Consider the following 19,493-nt stretch of genomic DNA (forward strand, 5'->3'; position numbering starts at 1 on the left):
ACAGCATTAAAGGCTCCGCTCACGCTCTCCCACCCACTCCTCTTATTTTTGCTGCTTATATTGTAGGACAGCGTGCCAAAGAGCACATTTTTGCGGGCCTCCACTTCAGAAAGTACATCTTACTTTCCGTTAAGTTATTCTTTTTCCGTCTTACTCATTCTGTTTTCTTTATTTTCTGATCGTGCAGAGAGAGGAATCGCAGGTGGAGGGCTAATTTAAATATGATTTGCATATTTAAGTAGGAGCGTGGACGGGGGGGAGTCGGGTACTTCGACATGTGCGCTCAATTCCACGTTGATTGGGATGTACAAACGAAAGGTGCTTGAATCATGCGTGCGCACACATTGATACATCTGGATATTTTTGTACGTTGGAGGGCATTTTGGTTTGAGCGTGCACCATGTTTCAGTCGAAAATCCACGCAAGTCTTTGTACATGAGGCCCCTGGACATTTCCCGGTGGCCTGGCCGCCAAACTGACCTACTCGGCGATTGCCGGTGGTCGGTGGGCCGTCTAGTGGGGGCTGATCTCTGGTCTGGACGGCTGGGCTAAAAGAGTCTAACAGCGGAGTAGTGTTTACATTGCAGCGCGCATTGAGAGGGCGGCGTTTGTGTGCTACGTCTAATGGTGCGTTAAGTTGTACTCTGAGTCAGAATTTTAATTTTACCATTTGATAGTTGTGTTTAGTAACTGTTAACTTGAAAGAAAAGTGTTGTACAATTCAGTACACCAGTGATACTGGTATGTTTACAGTTTTTGTTGACAAGCAAAATAAAGAGAGAATTTTGGGAGAAAAAAATTGTTCTCTTCACGCACAAAACACTGAACCAAAACTGTGGCCCAAAAACCGAGGTACGGACCGTACCATGAGTTACCTGTACCATTGCACCCCTAGTTTCTTCACTTCAAAACGGAACAAACGTAGGATGTTGTGGTGACTTACCCTTCCGTTGAGCTCCCTTCATCCTCATCGATGACTCCAACATGTTTCCGTTTCAGGTGCCCTATCATCATCGTGGTGCCCCCGTGCCATGTCACATCACTTTTGCAAAGCTTGCAATTTAAACAGTTTTTTTTGTTTTATGAAGCGCAAAGTGCTCCCACACTTTTGAAGACTTGGGTCGAACCGTTTTCACTGCGTCGGTCATTTGTACACTTTTCTTAATTTCCTCTCAAAATACTGCCTCCGCCTTGCTCTGGTCAACTCGCAATGCAGGTTTTTTTTTTTTTTTTTTTTAAATAACTTTATTTCTGTCATCCAGCATTGACAAAGCTCTGCAGGTGATGTAAACGACTCCACAACAGGGCGAGTAACGCATAAACCGTGCGACAGAATGAAAATTATTGCCAACACTTTTAGTAATTGATTTTTATCGACTTTATCGATTTGTTGTTGCAGCCCTAATGTCAGGTTAGTTGATGACTCTAAATTGTCCGTAGGAGTGAGCGTGGAGGGTTGTGTGTATTATTTGTCTCTGTGTGGCCCTGAGATGGACTGGTGACAAGTCCAGGGCCACACAGATTTTACGACACATGGTTCCCAACTTGGTGTTTGCATGCCTTTAGGGGAGCCAAAGATAACAGTGTTTACTTTGACTGCAAGGTGGTTGTATGGTTGTCAAATCATAATACATTTTGCAGGATTTTGTAATGATGAACCGCATCAACTATGCGAACAACTGGCTGATGCATTTTGTGTACAATGACACGCTCTTGCAAACTGAAGGTGTGCTGTGATATCTGGCCCCAAGATGTTTGGAGCAGATCCTTTAAATCCTGTAAGTTATGAGGTATGGCCTGCATAGAGCTTCTAGAACATCCCAGCTGGGAAATTTTGGAAGTTAACACTTTAAAAGTTGTTGTCCTCCTCAAACCATTCCTGAACCATTTTAGCTTTGTGGCAGGGCATATTATCCTGCTGAAAAAGGCTACAGCCATCAGGGAATACGGATTCCATGAAAGGGTGTACATGGTCTGCAACAATGTTTAGGTTGGTGGTAGGGCTGTAGCTTCAATATGATTCGATACACTTGCATAATTTTCTGAAAGATTTTAAAGGGACAGTGTGATTTGACATGAATCGTCGCTGATTGGACCTCCAATGCGTTGTCCTTTGACACCAGGCAGACAAACAGAAACAAACGAACATGTCACAAACGTCTTCAGTGTACGCGGACTCATGTTTATCTTGTAAATTGTTAACAGCATATTCAGTATCACTATAATAGCAGTGCGTACCTTGTCACTAGTGGTGCCCATATTTTGAAAACAAGTAAACAATGTCCTTCCGGTTAAAAGGACGGAAGGATTTTGTCTTTCCTCTAAATGTCTGATTATAAATAAGATTAAAGATTTATGTGGTTTCTCTCTTACATATGTAAACGTACTATTTGGGTTCCCCTCCTATCCTGTGAACAACAAAGATCAATATTACATCATCAACCGACCTGTTTTACTTGCTAAATACCATATTCACAAATTCAAATTCTCTAATCACAAACCAGCTTTTTAAAATTTTTGGGAAGGAGCTTAAACAATTAAGAATGCACCAAATATTCAGTAACTGAATATATTCGGCCGAATATTGCAAAAAAAAGCCACATTTGGTATTCGGTGGAATGAGTGAAAAACAAGGCAGAACATATAAATATATGGCGATATTTTAAAGTGTTGGAGACGGAACATGTGAACGGAGCTTAGTGGCAAGAATAATCTCGTGCGAGTGGCATCGGAGCGGAACTGGAGTGGCACGGAGCAATCGCTCCTTCCATTTGATTAAGAACTCACTCCACGCTCCGACTATATTTTGCATGCTGAGCTTCCCGCTCGCTCCCTGCTGAGCTCTGGTCAGAGAGCGAGAACAGAATTGCGGTTTAGTGTGTTTAGAGTGTTTAACCAATGTATCTAGAGGGGGTTCCTCTGCAAGCACACACTTGTTGGGATTTACCTGAGTCTTCTGTTTACATTCTAATTAAATGTTTTTGACTTTGCGATGTACGGTTAGACATTTTGAGGCCAAAACGTATTGACCTCCTGTATAGCAACACCATGTGTGTATTTTTTTTCAACTGAGGTTAGCCTTAAGCCTTAACTCTTTAAATTAGTCTTATGGTTTAGACTTCCTGATGAATTTCATATCCATATATCCATCCATCCATTATTGTCCGGGGGTCGGGTCGCAGGGGCAGCAGCTTGAGCAGAGAAACCCAGACGTCTCTGTCCCCGGCCACTTCCTCCAGCTCTTCCGGGGGAACCACGAGGCATTCCCAGGTCAGCTGAGAAACATAGTCTCTCCAACGTGTCCTGGGTCTCCCCCGGGGTCTCCTCCCAGTGGGACGGGCCCGGAACACCTCACCAGGGAGTCCAGGGGGCATCCTAACCAGATGCCACCTCATCTGACTCCTCTCAATGCAGAGGAGCAGCGGTTCTACTCCGAGCCCCTCCCGGATGACTGAGCTTCTCACCCTATCTCTAAGGGAGGCCCAGACACCCTGCGAAGGAAACCCATTTTGGCCTCTTGTATCCGCAATCTCGTTCTTTTGGTCACTACCCACAGCTCGGGACCATAGGTGAAGGTAGGATAGTTTGACTGGTAAATCGAGAGCTTCGCCTTCTGGCACAAATACCACAAAGACACAAAAAAATACATTTAAACTAGTGTCTATTTTGCTTAGTTTGTTTAAAAAATATATATATATATAAAAAAAAAAAACTGTGACCCACATCCGGAGAAGGGAAAAAGTTGTCCAAATGTCTTGTTCATCATGGGGGGGGTCTTGTGTTTCATATACAGAAGAAAAATAATAGTAACAGTAATAAAAAGCAGTAGGGCTCCAGCATTGCTGGTTTTTGGAACCACCAATGGTCCTGTGCCTGTGGCTTGGACCCCTAATTAACTGGCACAAGAACAAAGAATATTATTCTCAGTTTTTTCACTAGCTTAGAGTCGAAAAATTGGAATTGGATACCAGCCACACATTTAAAAAAGTATGGCATAACTTTTCCTTTTCATTTGGGTCCGTGTCCCACAGCGCTTATTCTTATTTTTATTTTTGTTTTTTATGACTAATATTACGATAGCACATCTTCACTTTGATCATTACAGCATTATCCTACCGCTTTGCATTACCTCATTTTTTGCCTTTTTGTCCAAATACTAATTATGAAGCATTCTGCAGGTCGTTGTAAGTTCACCAGACTGTTTCAGCTTCATTGCCATCACATTATTAAAAAGCTGTATTTAAAAATAACATTAAGTGTCTGACCAGTCTGCTTCTTTAAATACGCTCTTATTTGTTCTGATATATCTGTATCACATGTCTTGATTTCCTGCTCAGATAGACGAGCAAGAACAAGTTTATCTTAAATTTTTCCTGTTCTTTAGGGTGATAGTTGTTGGATTGGTTACAATGATTATGATTGACTGCCTGGGAAAAAAGCAGCTATGATGACACTAGTGCCTTTTTAAAAAGTTAAAAAGCTCAAAAAATATGGAGCGTTCTTAAACCGCCACGGGTGGCAGCATTTGCCCTCTACTTTTGCTCCCGTCTTTACAAAAAAAGCCTTATATGGACAGGAGAACTTGCACTTGTTTTTATTTGGGAACTTAGGTTATGGGGTTGATGTATGGCTTCATCAACATGCAAACAATTCCAGTTACTCTTCTGGATGGAGTGGCATACCGTGTTTGAAAATGTTTTTTCAAGGGTACTCCCTATTTTGATAGCCATGATGGTTTGTCATGCGGTTCTGCCTTAGGACTTGAAGGTCTTGACCATTCAAACCATCCGTCCTTTGCCTGTACACACTGAGGTTTTCACAATGTTTTTGTTCTGTAGATGCTATGAGCAGGTTATAGTGTTACTGCTGCAACTGACTTATTCTGAAAAGGAAGTGACATCCTGTCTGTATTCATCTCCCATGTGGAGACATATGATACACTGTGAAACTTCAAATTGTGGTGTAGATTTCTGGCAGACCCCCTGAACAGTACTTTTGACTAGATACCTGGTGTCTTGAGTCAATTTCTTTAGCAGGGCAGTGGTCAAAGCATGTGCAGACCAGCTTGCAGGGACATTATGACACATGCTACTGTTCCTACATGTCCATTCCAAAAAAAACTGCCATAGACAGCCTCAGCAACTACAGATCCATAGCCCTTACATCAACTGGTTTCCCAACACGTCAGGAGCTGCCTTCCTCCGTCCTTGTTGCGAACCCCCACCAGTTCGCCTAAAAAGCGAACCAGTCCACAGAGGATGCCATCGCCATAACCCTGCATAAAGCGCTGAGCCATCTGGGGAACTAGCAGAGCTTCGTGGACAACAGTTCAGCATTCAGTACAATCATTCCGAACATCTTAACCAACAAACTGCATTTGGTTAAAGCGCTTCCTCACACACCACCCACAGTCTGTCAGACTTGGCCCCCACTGCTCCTCCATAGTCACACTCAGTACTGGCCCTGGCCGTCTACTGTAGGCCTTGTTTACCGAAGACTGCACCCACCAACCCAATGCCATCATGAAATTTGCTGATGGTTTCGCCACTCTGAAACTGGTACTTGTTGTGATGATGTGGCTCGAGGCTTTAGGTCAGGGGTCGGCAAGCTTAAACACTCAAAGAGCCGTTTGGACCCGTTTCCCACAGAAAAAAAAACACCAGGAGCCACAAAAGCCTTCTGACTGCACTGCATATATTTTTTGCCCTATATGCTATGTATAAAAATAAATATTGTGTGTTGCTCTTATGAAATCAGTGAACTGCTACAGAGAAAACTTTTTTTTTTTTTTTTGCATGAAACAAAAACGTTTTTGAACAGGGTTTGAAGCTGGGTTGAAGGTTACTTTCAAATAAAATACTGAATGTCTATTTGAGTCCTCCTCTTACTTATTAAATAAAAAGCCGAGCTTAAATTATCCACCTGCATCAAATCCATCAAAACAATTTTATTCTGGAAATGTCTTGCAACATTTGACTTTGTTATTTGCCCATTTCTCACCACATATTATGCTGACTGGTTTCTTCAGAAACTCTTCTTTTCTTGGATTTGTCCATGGTTGGCCTACCAGCTCAATAAATCGCATGCCGGCGGGTGTCGCACATCGGTGGTTGTGACACATATTTTGAGTGACAGAAAATTAAACATGTTTTAATGTTACAAGATCGCCATAATTTTCACATGTAGAATTACATAAAAATAAAAAATACATTAAAATGAAGTATTCATTATTTATTGTCCAAAGCCACAGGGGGCCGCATCAGAGGGACAAAAGAGCCGCATGCAGCTCCGGAGCCGTGGGTTTTCAACCCCTGCTTTAGGCCTATGCAGATGGAGCATCCCCTTAGAAGATACTGCACTTGATACTTGCGCAATTGCCTTGGAATTACCTTCCAGTGTTGTCTTCCACTGTCCCACTGAGTTCTTAATGAAGGCTCTTTGTATTCTGTTGCTGTTATAGTGTTCCAAGCATCCCAGTATCCATGTGTGCAGCATTAAGTCATAGGCTTTTTTGTAGTCAATCCAGACTGTCCACAGATTTGTATGTCTGATCTTAGTCTCATGAGGGACAATTCTGTCAATCAGTAGCTGATGTTTAGCTCCTTGGGTTTAACTTCCAATTTCCCTCTGGGCTCCGCTCACATATTAAGCTATGTGCCCACTCATCTTATCTGCTGATGCCTGACAGGAGCTTCTATGTTGTACAGAGACAGGTTATTGGTGGGATGTTAAATGATCTTTCATGATCTAGACTGCCTGACCTTGGGTTAACCAGTCTAGATGGGTCCCATCTATTAGCAAATGGTTCATCATATCAAGGCCTGGTACATTAGGTCTTCATGCTTTAGATTCTCTCTTGGATGTCTGCCACTGTGATGGCCACTGGTTCCTGTTCCACCAATCAGATCCACCAATCATGGACCATTGATGATATGTGATGCTTTTTTTCGAGTCGCTCGCTCACTCGCTCAGCCATACCACTGACAGCTGACTGTGGAATATTTAGTAGCGAGGAATTTCATGACTGGACTTGTTGCACAGGTGGCATCCTATCACGGTACCACGCTGGAATTCACCGAGCTCCTGAGAGAGACCCATTCTTTCACAAATGTTTGTAGAAGCAGGCTGCATGCCTAGGTGCTTGAATTCATACACCTGTGGCCATGGAACACCTGACTTTAATTATTTGGATGGGTGAGTGAACACTTTTGGCAATATATTGTTTGTGTGTGTGTGTGTGTGTGTCTATATATGTGTATATATGTGTATATATATATATATGTGTATATATGTGTGTGTATATATATATGTGTATATATGTGTGTGTATATATATATATATATATATATATGTGTGTGTATACAGGTGTATATATGTACATATACATGTGTGCATGAAAAATAAACCTATATATTGCGTTAATCTGTAGTTCGTTTAGTCATATTTAAATGTAGTCATTCACTTCAGTATCACTAGATGGAGATGTTTCTCCAGAAATGAAGCTGAAATAAATGACCTTGGTGGTGGTTATGGCCCCTGGCTTCAAACATTGTCATTATGGTATCTTCATTTTATCTTTATTGTGGTATTTGTATTTTAGCACAAATGTTTGTATATGTAGCTAAATGTTTGTATATGCAGCTAAATGTTTGTATGTGTGTGTTTGGGATGGAGTGTATGATTGTTTGATTACCAATAGTGATTCAAATATAGCCTCTTTCCAGTGTTTTTGTAGTGTGGTGGATAACTGCTTATATGAAATCTTTACTGAAAATGATCTTATATTTCTAAAGCTTGTCCTTTTGAAGAGCAACATTAATGTTGAACTGAAGAACAAGCGTCTTAATTTTTTTTTTTGATCTTAGAATGCTTTACATTTTAAGGTTTTATTTTCACTACATTTCTATTATTTACATCAATGAACCATAAACCATAGTTGGTCCTCCACCAATAACAATACACAACTGTGATTGGTTAACATCTTTCCCTATGTGCAGTATTTACATTCTAAATACTAAAATTATATAGCATATATAGAAAGTCTAGTTGACCACTCAAAGTGTTTGTACACTACATTGACACACAATCATACAGCACAGGCTGCACAGAGCTGTTTCTCTTATCACACACATTCAGTCACAGGTGGACGCATTGGAGGAAACATGGAGTTTGGTATCTTGCCCAAGAATATTTTGACGTGGAAGCTGGATATTGAACCACCAACCTTCCTCCTGAGCTGCAGTTCAGTTCAGTACAGTAAATCCACTGTCCCACAAACGCTTAAACTGCGACTTTGAAAGTGTCAATGAAACAGTTGATAGAATGTTGATAGTTTTTATATATATATTTGAAATACTAATGAACGTGACTTTCGAAACAGCCTTTTGTTGCAAGACTTTCATTGAAATGACTGTGAGCTAATTGTTTAACATATGCAGATTACACTGAATACATTGTATGTTTTAAGGTATTATTTTTCCCTTTTGTTTTTTTAAAGAAAAAAGAAAAAACTGTCAACTTCCCTGAAATCGGAAGTCCACCTGCTTCAGCTGGCTTGTTCACAACAAAACAAACAATGGAGCAACACCAAATTTATGCAGTCTGAGCTTGTGTTCTTACTTTGGTGTTCAAACCTAATTGTTTTTTTACAAGAAGCTGCCTGAATGAGCAGCAGGCGAGGAAGTGCGCTGTCAAGTGTGACGCCTCCAACATGAGATGAATGCAGCATTGCAGAAAATAATGGCGGCGAGCGAGAGACTACGATGTGCTGCTGTGGTTATACAGATTACGTTACTTCTTCTTTTTGATAGTCTGTTTTCATTACTCACTGTAAGCGAACCGAGACATGTTTTCAGGCGAACCAGCGTTCGCTTGTTTGCTCCGCACCAGAGTTCGGATGAGCTTTTGCTCCTGCCCAAACATAGCGAACTATCCAAGGAAACAATCTCTGGTCCATTTAAAGCGGACCAACCGGCTCTGGTGTGAAAGCGCCCTTACACTCAGCTGTGATGTGGGTCTGCAGCACTGAAACTACAGATGGTCAATAAATCTCCTTCAGGAAGTGCTTTACATACTTTTTCGATTGTAAACTTATCACATTGTTACTTGAAGGTTATCTCATATATATCATGTTAGATGAAAAAGGAAGAAACACATTGTTGTCACAGGCTGCTCACTCTCACCCTCCTGGCTTAATATTTGTCCACACAAAGTTAGTCAGACATGAAGGTTCCTAAGCTAAATAGACTATTTAACTAGGCTAATTAAGTGAAATAACCTGGAAGTATTTGAGCAGCAGCTATAGTTAGAACTGTTTCATTGTTCAAATGCTATGGAAAGGAGCTCCATTGCATCCTTACAGATACCCCTGACCATCTTTTATGAAAGAGAGGAGATTATTTCACCCCATAATTCCTTGCAACTGCAAATTTCATTGTGACGCTGTATTAATTTAATTCAGTCCTGTACTAACTGTGATTTCTTAAGATTAATATAAGGACAGGTGGGTCAGAGTGTTTTTTTTGTTAAGCTGTCAACCAAGCATTAAAAAGGCACCTAACTCAAGGGATGGTCCACTGTTAAGACATGTTTAAACAAATTGCTGCACCTATTGCCAGTTTTCCAGGCATTACATAGAGAAATGAGAGATGGCTCAAGGCTTTTTGCACTGTATTACCTATTTTATTATGAAGGTTCCTTCATCCTTCCTAACCCCATTTCTCTTTTATTCCTGCAACTTTCCCTCCCTCTTCTTTTCCCCTCTTATGTTTCTTTCAGGTCTATTTATGATGATCAGCCCAATGCTCATAAGCGCTTCATGGAAAAGCTGGATGCCAGGATAAGGAACCATGATCGTGAAATTGAAAAGATGTGTAATTTCCATCACCAGGGGTTTGTGGATGCAATCACAGAGCTTCTCAAAGTTCGTTCTGATGCAGAGAAACTTATGGTAAGAGAAATTAGTGCGATAAGAGGATTACTGACCATATTGATGATGAAAGTACAACAAACATCAACTCAAGGCACTTCAAAGATGTAGTCCGATTCAAGCCAGTTACAATTCAATATTGTATTCAATAATAATAAATTCCAAATAAGTCCAATTCATAAAAAAACAAAAGAGGTTGCCTGGCTAAAGAACAGATTGCATTGAAACTTGTCTTTGATCCAATCCCTTCCCCTGAGCATGCATGAGGTGAAGAAAAAACTCCCTTTTAACAGGAAGAAACCTCTGGCAGAACCAGGAAAGGTGGCCGTCTGTCTCAACCAGCTGGGGGTTGAGAGGGCAGAAAAGAGGGGAAAACAAACACCGTAACAAAGGATACCTGTTGAGACAGAGAAACACAAGTTAACGTCAACAATAATGTCATATGTACATGGAGAGTAAAGAGAGCAGAGGGAGGAGAGTTGCATCATTGGAGCTCCCCCAGCAGTCCAAGCCCACAGCAGCTTAACTATGGGATGTTTCAGGATCACCTGAGCCATCCCTAACTATAAGCTTTATCATAAAGGGAAGTTTTAGGTAGATAGGGTGTCTACTTCCGGAACTGGCAGCTTATTCCACAAGAGAGGGGCCTGATAACTGAAGGCTCTACCTCCCATTCTACTTTTAGAAACTCTGGGAACAACAAGTAAACCTGCAGTTTGGGAGCAAAGTGCTCTGTTAGGAAAATATCCAATTATGAGATCTTTAAGATATGATGGAGCTCGGTCATTAAGAACTTTATATATGAGGAGAAGAATCTTAAATTCTATTCTGAATCTAACAGGGAGCCAATGAAGAGAAGCTAAAACTGGAGAAATATGATCTCTCCTGTTAGTTCTCATCAGAACTCTGACTGCAGTAGAATCTTGAGCTTTAATTGATCGTACGGATGCCTAAAAAGACCAAATAGTTTGCACGCTCTTCTCTCCAACCCTTCTCTTCTTCAGAGGTGTCACTTGTGCAGCACTTAACAGGTTGCAAAAATCAAGAGATGAATTACCATATTGACACCAAAGGAAATGACATCAAGCGCCCAGTGTGCAATGGACTGTGATGTTAGTTCTGATGCACGCCATTGCTCCTATCCCTGACCTTGCTTAACTTTGCTTTGAGAGGCATGTCCATGGAGTTTGTCTAAAAATCATTTGTTCATCTTTTGATTTTACAAGACACATGTACATTTAAGACCCAAATTGTAGGACAAAGAAGGTGTATGTAAAGTGTGAACTGTTTCTGCTTTAAATGATCTTTTATATAATCTAAATAGGAGTGTTAAAATGTAAAAGAAATTAAGATAAATTCCGATAGTCTTTGACCTTGACATGATCACAATCACCATCGAGTACACCAGACGACTGTAATAACCAGCAAAGTGTCAGGGTCTTTCTCTTTAATGGAACATTGTAATTAATAATAATGGCTGCTGTCCCATTATGGAGAGACCCATCTCCTGCTTGCTGGCCAGTGAAGCATAAAGCTGATTTGGATAACAGTCTCAGTTAAGTCTTTGTAAATGTGACCTATGTATTTGTTGTCAAGCACTCTTGCTGTAATGCCATACCCTTGCTGTGTGAATAAAAGAAACAGTAGTTATGTAGTTGGTTTCCATCGTTTGGAAACTTCACTGTTGAAGGGGTTGTCATCAAAAAGCTGACTGGTCAATTGGGTCATGGTTCTCAGCTGTGTGACAAGAGCTGAGGGTTCAAAAATCCACAACCAGAATTGAGAAGTTTGTCACTGAATCTGTGAGAAAGAGCCTGTCACAAGCCATTAAACCCCATGAAAGGCCCAGTGCACCGACGATGGGTTCAGGTCCCCGCTGCCTGGTTAATCTGAATTTGCCAGCCTTTGTCCTTGCTTCTTCATGGACAATGAGCTGATTACAAGGCTGAGCAGCTGCAATGAGAGAGGTAAAGAGGGAAAAGAGAGGGCATGAAAAGGGGGAGCAGATAGAAATAGGAAAGCTGGACAGACACATTAACATCTCATTTGGCACAACTAAACCCAATGTATCCGAGCAAGCAAAATTTTAAAAAGGCATGAGGAAATGATAGTATTCACTTTGAGAAGTAATAAAATGGAACAAAATTTGTGCCTTTAGAGTCCTTAAGACAGAAATAACTGCTTTACTGCAGAAATAATAACATTCCAATAATCTTGGAACTTCTCACCATCTCCACCCTAATCCTGGATTTGAATTATAGCTATGGCCCTTTTAAGTTCTCAAAAGTCTACTGAGCTCGTTTTGTATTTATCTTTTGACAAATCTCATGAAGAAAAACCCAACTAAACAGTGTTCTAGTCCGTTTCAATATTTTGTCCCACAGCTCCAACTCATTTTCTAAAGATGTAAATAAAAATCTTTATAATAAACACATAAAGGCTTTGTACTTATCTTTTATTAAATATTTTCTTAGAATGGAGGACACTGAACTATATTCAGCAGTCCACATTTGGGGTTTTAATTGTGTTGGAATTAGTACCACAATGTATATGTCATATATTGCAACAGTGGCACTTGTAATGTAAAGAGGAGTAGTGAAGGAATAAGTGGCAATAAGAAAGTGTGTGAAAATAAAACAGTATTCCAAAAATTAACATTTGTACAAAATTTGGTATGCTGGGTCAGGAAGTTGGTAATGATTTCCCAAAGTGGCTGTGGCTTAAAACTGACAAACAATATCTTGCCACATTTAGTCTTAAAATCTATTGTCAGACTAAACCTGTTGAGTTGTGAGAAATTTGTTTACAGACCTGATAAAGACCCCTTTGTTAATGTCAGGCACAAAAAGGGACATATGCAGGTGGCTTCGTTTTTTGGAAAGTTTTGGCAAGTTTTGGCATTTAAGTCACAAATAATCCATTGCTCACACTGGATTTAAATCCTTATATTTATGATCCCTGCATATAGCAGTCAAATAACACAGGCACCTTTTGTTTATCTAAATTTATTTTGGCTACATTGTGATATATAGAAAGCTTATTTTTTTAACTAAGTTTATTATGGTGGCGCGCAGCAGTGCAGTGGCTTCTCATGCTCCCGGGGACAAGCCCCCCTTTATTACTTTTTATGTTGGTCGTAAGGCCAACTCTATCCACTTTGCTTGTATAATCAGGCGTGTAAGGTACAGCCAGACGGAACTTATTGAAGTAAGGGAAGGTTCGGCAATGAGAACGACAACAACAGCGGCGGCACTCGAACTCAGAGCCATGCTGGGCAGACTGCAGCTCCTGAGAACTGGCGTCCCGGAGTACGCCAGACAAAGAGCAAGGGGAAGCGGTGTGGGCGGAAGCAGAACTGGGGCAAATGGAGTGGTCTGCTAGCCAGGCTAAAGGCTAATGCCAGGAGACTTCTGATTCTGTTCCCGTCCAATGTCCGCTCCTTGGACAACAAGATGGACCTACATCGACTGAGGCTAGGGGTTTCCCGTGAAATAATGAACTGTGCGGTGCTTTGCCTTACGGAAACCTGGCTAAACGACAACATGCCTGACCCAGCCTTCCAGATCGATGGCCTTCTTTTCCGTGCGGATCGCAACCAGCTGTTAGGGAAAGCCTGCGGGGGCGGATTATACATCTATATGAATAAAGGTTGGTGTACAAACTGTACAGTGGTGCCTTGTGAGTTTAAGGTGGTTTTTGTTATGGCTGTTTATATCCCGCTGGGTGCCAATGCTAATGAAGCGCTAAAGAAGCTTCATAACAACATCAGCTCGCTCCAGAGCAAGCAGCCAGAGGCTTTTTATGTGGTTGCAGGGGATTTCACCTGCGTAAACCTGACAGATACTCTCCCTAGTTTCTATTAGCATGTCACTATACTAACAAGGGGAAACAACACGCTGGACCGTGTTTATACAAACAAAAGAGATGCATACAGAGCCGCCCCCCACCCCCACCTTGGCTTCTCCGACCACATCTACATCATGTTGGTCCCTGCCTATTGTCCTCTACTGAAATGTAGCACGCCAACACAGAGGACCATCACCGTGTGGCCCGCTGATGCTGTCTCTGCTCTGCAGGACTGTTTCCAGTGCACAGACTGGCAGGTCTTCAGAGGGCAGCTATCCGTGATGGAGAGGTGGATCTGGAGGACTTCACATCTGCTGTCCTCAGCTACATCCAGAAGTGTGTGGAGGATGTCACCACCACCAGGACAGTAACATGCTATCCGAACCAGAAACCCTGGCTGAATGTGGAGGTTTGGTCTCTGTTGCAAGCTAGGGACGCTGCGTTCAGGTCTGGTGACAGCCTGGTACTTAAGGTGGGTAGAAGAGAGCTGACTGCAGAAGTGAAGAGGGCCAATGTCACATTCACCCATAGAATCCAGGGACAGTTTGCATCCAATGACCCACGGAGTATGCAGAGGGGCATAAAGTGCATTACAGACTACAACACCAAGGATGCACAATGCCCCAGTGACCCCTCTCTGCCCGATGCACGCAACAACTTCTACGCCCGCTTTGAGGATCAGCTCACCACTCAGATCAGCTGACATCTCTATTCCTCTCTTCACCCGAGTGACTAAGACATATGGCCTCAGGTCTGATGACAGTCGATCGTTGATCTTTGGCCTAAAGTAGCCTGGTATCAGGTACACTTATGAACCTGACACTTATTAACAGTCAGTGCTCAAACATGGTGTTTGTAATGGACAATCCATAGCTAGCATGGAAGTCCAAAAACAAGAGACAACTGGATTAAGATCAGGGAAGCTGTTCCTCCCAATCATGCCTCTCTAAGTTACTCCATCATTGGCAACAAGGGAATTGAAGTCCCCCAGAAGAACAAAAGATTCCCCAGTAACACACCCTCTAGGTTGCCACCCAGAGAATCCAAGAAGGCCAGGTAATCTGAGCTACTGTTTAGTACGTACAACAAACAAGTCAGAACCTTCTCTCTTGCGACTTGCAGCCACAGTGAGGCGACACTCTTGCTCACCAGGGAGAACACCAGCACAGAGGTGCTCAGCTAGGGGCTTGTGAGTATCCCCACACCTGCCTCGCCTCTCCATAGGCAACTCCAGAGTATGAGGCGCTCGCCGGTGAGCTACTGCCAGGCCTGGCTCCGGGGAGATGCCCCAGTTTCCATTTTCTGGGCGAGGTGACTTTTGTTGTCTGATGCTGTTCCATTGAAGTCTCTGAATCCGTCTTCGTATGACCCCTTTCCTGAGTCCTGGGACCCTATAAGGGGGTAACGCCCCCTGACAACACAACTCTCAGAATCATGGGGATACTCAAACCCCTCCACCACATTAAGGTGGTGTTTCTACAGAGGGGATAATCAACAACCACAAAAAATTCTTACCTCATTTGTTTGTTCTTGTAGTCATTTCTCTTTATATATTCTCTAAGTCATTATTGTTACAGATTTATTTATTTGTTTTTCTGGAAAAAAAAAACAACCTAACTAGACTTTCAGGACTACCGTATTTTTCGCACTGTAAGGCTCACCTGATTATAAAGCGCACCCTCAATTATGGGGTCCATTTCTGTACTTAACCCATACATAAGGCGCACCTGATTATAAGGAGTACATATTTAATAATGTTCTCTGATTGGTTTATCGCTGCCAGCACACGTAGTGCATGTGTTTTACGTCCCTGTGTCAGCGGGAAATGGACAACATCATCGGTGGTTTTTACACTTATAAACTTATAAACTGCACATCGGTCTGCATCACCCAGCTCAGACTGAAGAACAGGCACTCACTGGGACATGGGCAAAAACATTAATGATGACAGGATTCAATCGCTAAGTACGAGCTTGATACAATCTTCGCCCCATTCAGAGTGAATGGCTGGGATCCGCCTGACCCTGGATTCACACCGAACGCAAAGCGAGCGACGGAAGTGGCCAGTTGCCATTCATTTCCAATGTACAGAGCAAAAAGTGATCGTGGCGGTGAGCGGCGCGAAGGGAGAGCGGTGAGTGATGCGGAGGGGGCTTAATGCCCCGATGAATGCTCGGCGCTCCCCGTGGCACATTAAAAATGGCGGTAGTCGTGACAGATTTTGGAATCCGGTGCACACGTAAGGCGCACCGGATTATATGGCACACGGCCGTTTTTTGTGAAAATTTAAGGCTTTTAGGTGCGCCTTATGGTGTGGAAAATACGGTACATAGAAGTGGGTCTTTTGAATTTTAACAATGAATTCTGAATTGAGGAAAATGATGAAAAGAGAGATTTGAAGACCATACAGTTAAATTATATATCTGTTTTTGCTTTCAAAGGGTCAAGTGACAGACACTAATCGAAGACTACAAGAAGCAGGGAGTGAAGTAAGTTCATATGTGTTAATGTCTGAACGTACAGACTACAAAACTATGCTATTGTTCTCCTGTCACGACATGCATGCTCATTAACAGCAACATGACCGCTCTTTAACCTTGTAGTTAACAGTGGTGGCCTCTCTGTCATTGTTTCCCCCCATTTTGTGTTCCCTCCCCCAGGTGAAAGCTCAGACAGAAGAGGTGATTCGCTGTCGGATCCAGCAGAGGAACATGGCCACCACAGTGGAGAAGCTCCAGCTCTGTATACCAGGTAACACTGGTTAGTGCTCAACTTGGGCCCTTTTCACACATGAGATCTGATGAAGTAATGGTGTTCATTACTTCAATGTCACCCAGACATTGGTCACTTTTCCACTAATGTTCCTCAATTTACATACAGACAAGCCTCTCAAAGTAATGAAAAAAGCCATGGTGTGTGTGTGATACTTATCATTTGCATGAGACTGAACTGTGTATGAAGTTACATAATAATATAATATCCTTTATTCACACACATCAGTCTTCTCACAACAACACGCTATTTTTCCACAACAGGTCATGGTCGCAGGTCAACCACCGTGGTTGTGTAAAACGTGACAGTGATGGATGGAAGTGACTGAAAATTCTATTTTTTACAAACCTGTTTGTTTAACAGTCAGTGCTACACATGGAAGGGTTTGTTGCACTACAATAACAGTATAAAGTGCTGTGAAAAATGATTCCCCCCTTACAGATTTCTTCTGTTTCTGCTTTTTTGTCACACTGTTGCAGATCAAACTGATTTTAATATTGTACAAAGATTACCTGAGTAAATACAAAAAGCAGTTTTCAAAGGATTTATTGATTAATGAATTTATTGAAAGAAAAAAACTATCCAAACCAACCAGAGGAAATCTGTAAATCAGCTTGTGATGTTTATTTCACTTAAAAACACCTTCTCTGCACCATCACAACTGTTTATCAGAGGAGAAGATGTAGTGCTGTGCTAACTCTAGTCTAGTCGAGTTTTTTTTCTCCTAACAGCTTGTCATTTTGCCATATAAATTCATATCAAGCTAACAAGAACACAGCATTGTGTTAATACAGCAGTGGATGGGAGCAATTGAGAATGTTGATATACTATTTGGTTAGAGAAAGCAGATTCTTCAACTAAGGTTAAAAAAAAATTATCTTGTTCATTTCGTTCAGATGCTGAGACAAAAACACTTGGTGCTGCAGCTAATTATTGAAGGCAAAACTGCAAAAGGGCAAGGTTTGACCAGCGCTGTTATTTATATATTTTATTAAATTATGCAAACTGTTGGTTTCCCCTGAACACCTGATCATTTGTCAAATTAACTCACTGCAGCTCTGTATGACTGTTATTGTGACAGTAGCAGTTCACTCTTGTGCTGTGTTTACAGTGATATGTTACTAGGTATGATTTCGTCTGACTGCCGTCACAAGATGTTAAAGATAAGTTCCAGGGGATAACTTTGTTCTGGATAACTTTGCCACTTTATTGGCATATCTAGATAATTGAGTAGGTGCTGACAAACCTGACAACCACTGAAGGTGACAGACTAAAATTCCAAGCCCTCAAATATCGATATACTTTTTTGGGAACTACATTGTTTATGTGTAATTACAATCATTCTGGTTATTTAGTGAGAAATGTTTGATTAGTTGAAAATTTTCAACCCATCTAATGCATGGGGATGCATGATTGCCATTTTAATGGAAATGCCAGAAAAAATTGTAATTAAAATCAAATTTATTGTCATGCATACACACGAAATTTGTCCTCCGCTTTTAACCCATTCAGGTTGGCACCTGTTGACACACACATGCACAAGTTCACACACTCATAGAGCCATACACTGGAGTGGTGGGCAGCCATTCACAGCGCCCGGGAAGCATGGGGGTACGGTGCCTCGCTCAAGGGCATCTCAGCCGTGACAAGGAGGCGGACTGACACCCCTCCAGCTGTCAGTTTCACCAATCTTTTTGAGTGGGAATCGAACTGCCAACCTTCTTGTTATTGGACGACCCACTCAAACCACTGAGCCTCATAATCATGCTGTCTTTGGAATTTTGTTGTACTGAATTAAACATTTGTCATAGTGACATGTTATCCTTCAATAGTGCCGTTTGAACAACTTCATCACACTTGCTTGACATATTTTATAATAATGATGCTAAGAATTAGAGGATTCCTATTTAATAAAGTTTAGAAGGGATTTTTGTTTGCTATGGTGCAGAAAGTATAAAGTGGGAAGTTACAGCTAAGTAGATTTTGAAATTTTTTTTGTGTTTGCGACTGGTTTGTTTACTGGGTCCACAGTTCTGATTATATCCTGAATTGGCAAGGTAAATCTAAAGACAAATACAAAACAATTTTCTGCCGTCATTTGTTTTCACCTATATCTTTTTGGAGTCTGACTGAATAAGTAATTTTTTTCATATTAACATATTAACAAAAGAGTCTGGAGTGGGAGCATTTTTCTGGAGCCAACATTTTGTGATGGCCTTTTTACTTGCAGCCAGCAGGACCCTAAGTAGGTATATATCAGCTTTTCTAAACCCATCTGGCATATTCCCAAGATAGAGAGTTGGGAATAATACATTCATATTAAAGCATAGAACCTTTATAACAATTTTTGGCACTTCTCTCCAGAAAGACGAAAAAATATGGGCACGATCAGCAAAGACCTACAAATCCTTTAATATTCCAGAGTTGTTTGCATCAATGAATATATGAATAATCGCTGGTGGCTCTGCTGGGGTACAACCTTTTTACAAAAATAATCACGGAGTTGCAAGTACCTGTGAAAGTCATGCCTACCTTGTCCATACATTTGACATAATTTGTTGAAGCTGTTAAGTTCCCTTTTTTTTTTTAAACAATTTTGTATACAGCAGTAACATCATAATAGGTCCATTGTTTATATCTATGAACTAGTAATGCTGTTGTGAATTCAGGGCCATATGCTGGCCATCTAAGCAGTTTTATCTGTTTTTGGAGTTTTTAACCAAAGAGCCTTCTTTGGTTAAACACATCGAGGTTATTTTAACCTTCAAAGAGCAGTTCACCCATTGGCTCTCCGTATCTAGTATTTTTTCTCCACTCCCACACAACCAGGCAGTGATTGTATTGGTGCATCTGTTAATGATAACTCCATGGTTTTCCATTTAGCTACATAAGAAGAATTACAATAATATATCAGAGGTCTCAGTTGGGCTACTAAATAATAGTCCCT

The 19,493-nt window shown here is 41.4% G+C and overlaps 2 protein-coding genes across 8 annotated transcripts in view; both read left to right on the forward strand.

The window, feature by feature from the left end:
* Window positions 1-12,345, forward strand: part of trub1 (TruB pseudouridine (psi) synthase family member 1) — a 168,421-nt gene extending 156,076 nt beyond the window's left edge. Inside the window, exon 9 of the transcript XR_011909197.1 lies at window positions 12,333-12,345. The gene's annotated coding sequence lies outside the window, so the exon portion shown is untranslated. The remainder of the gene's footprint in view (window positions 1-12,332) is intronic.
* exoc6 (exocyst complex component 6) overlaps window positions 1-19,493 on the forward strand; it is a 93,329-nt gene that overhangs the window by 10,400 nt on the left and 63,436 nt on the right. For all 7 annotated transcript variants that reach the window (XM_072373447.1, XM_072373449.1, XM_072373450.1 and 4 more), the window contains exons 2-4: window positions 9,778-9,949; window positions 16,216-16,263; window positions 16,435-16,525. In XM_072373447.1, coding sequence (XP_072229548.1) covers window positions 9,778-9,949; window positions 16,216-16,263; window positions 16,435-16,525 — 311 coding nt within the window. The remainder of the gene's footprint in view (window positions 1-9,777; window positions 9,950-16,215; window positions 16,264-16,434; window positions 16,526-19,493) is intronic.

This window comes from Leuresthes tenuis, unplaced genomic scaffold, assembly GCF_036924035.1.
Source record: "Leuresthes tenuis unplaced genomic scaffold, fLeuTen1.0.hap1 SCAF_20, whole genome shotgun sequence".
Taxonomy (NCBI): Eukaryota; Metazoa; Chordata; class Actinopteri; order Atheriniformes; family Atherinopsidae; genus Leuresthes; species Leuresthes tenuis.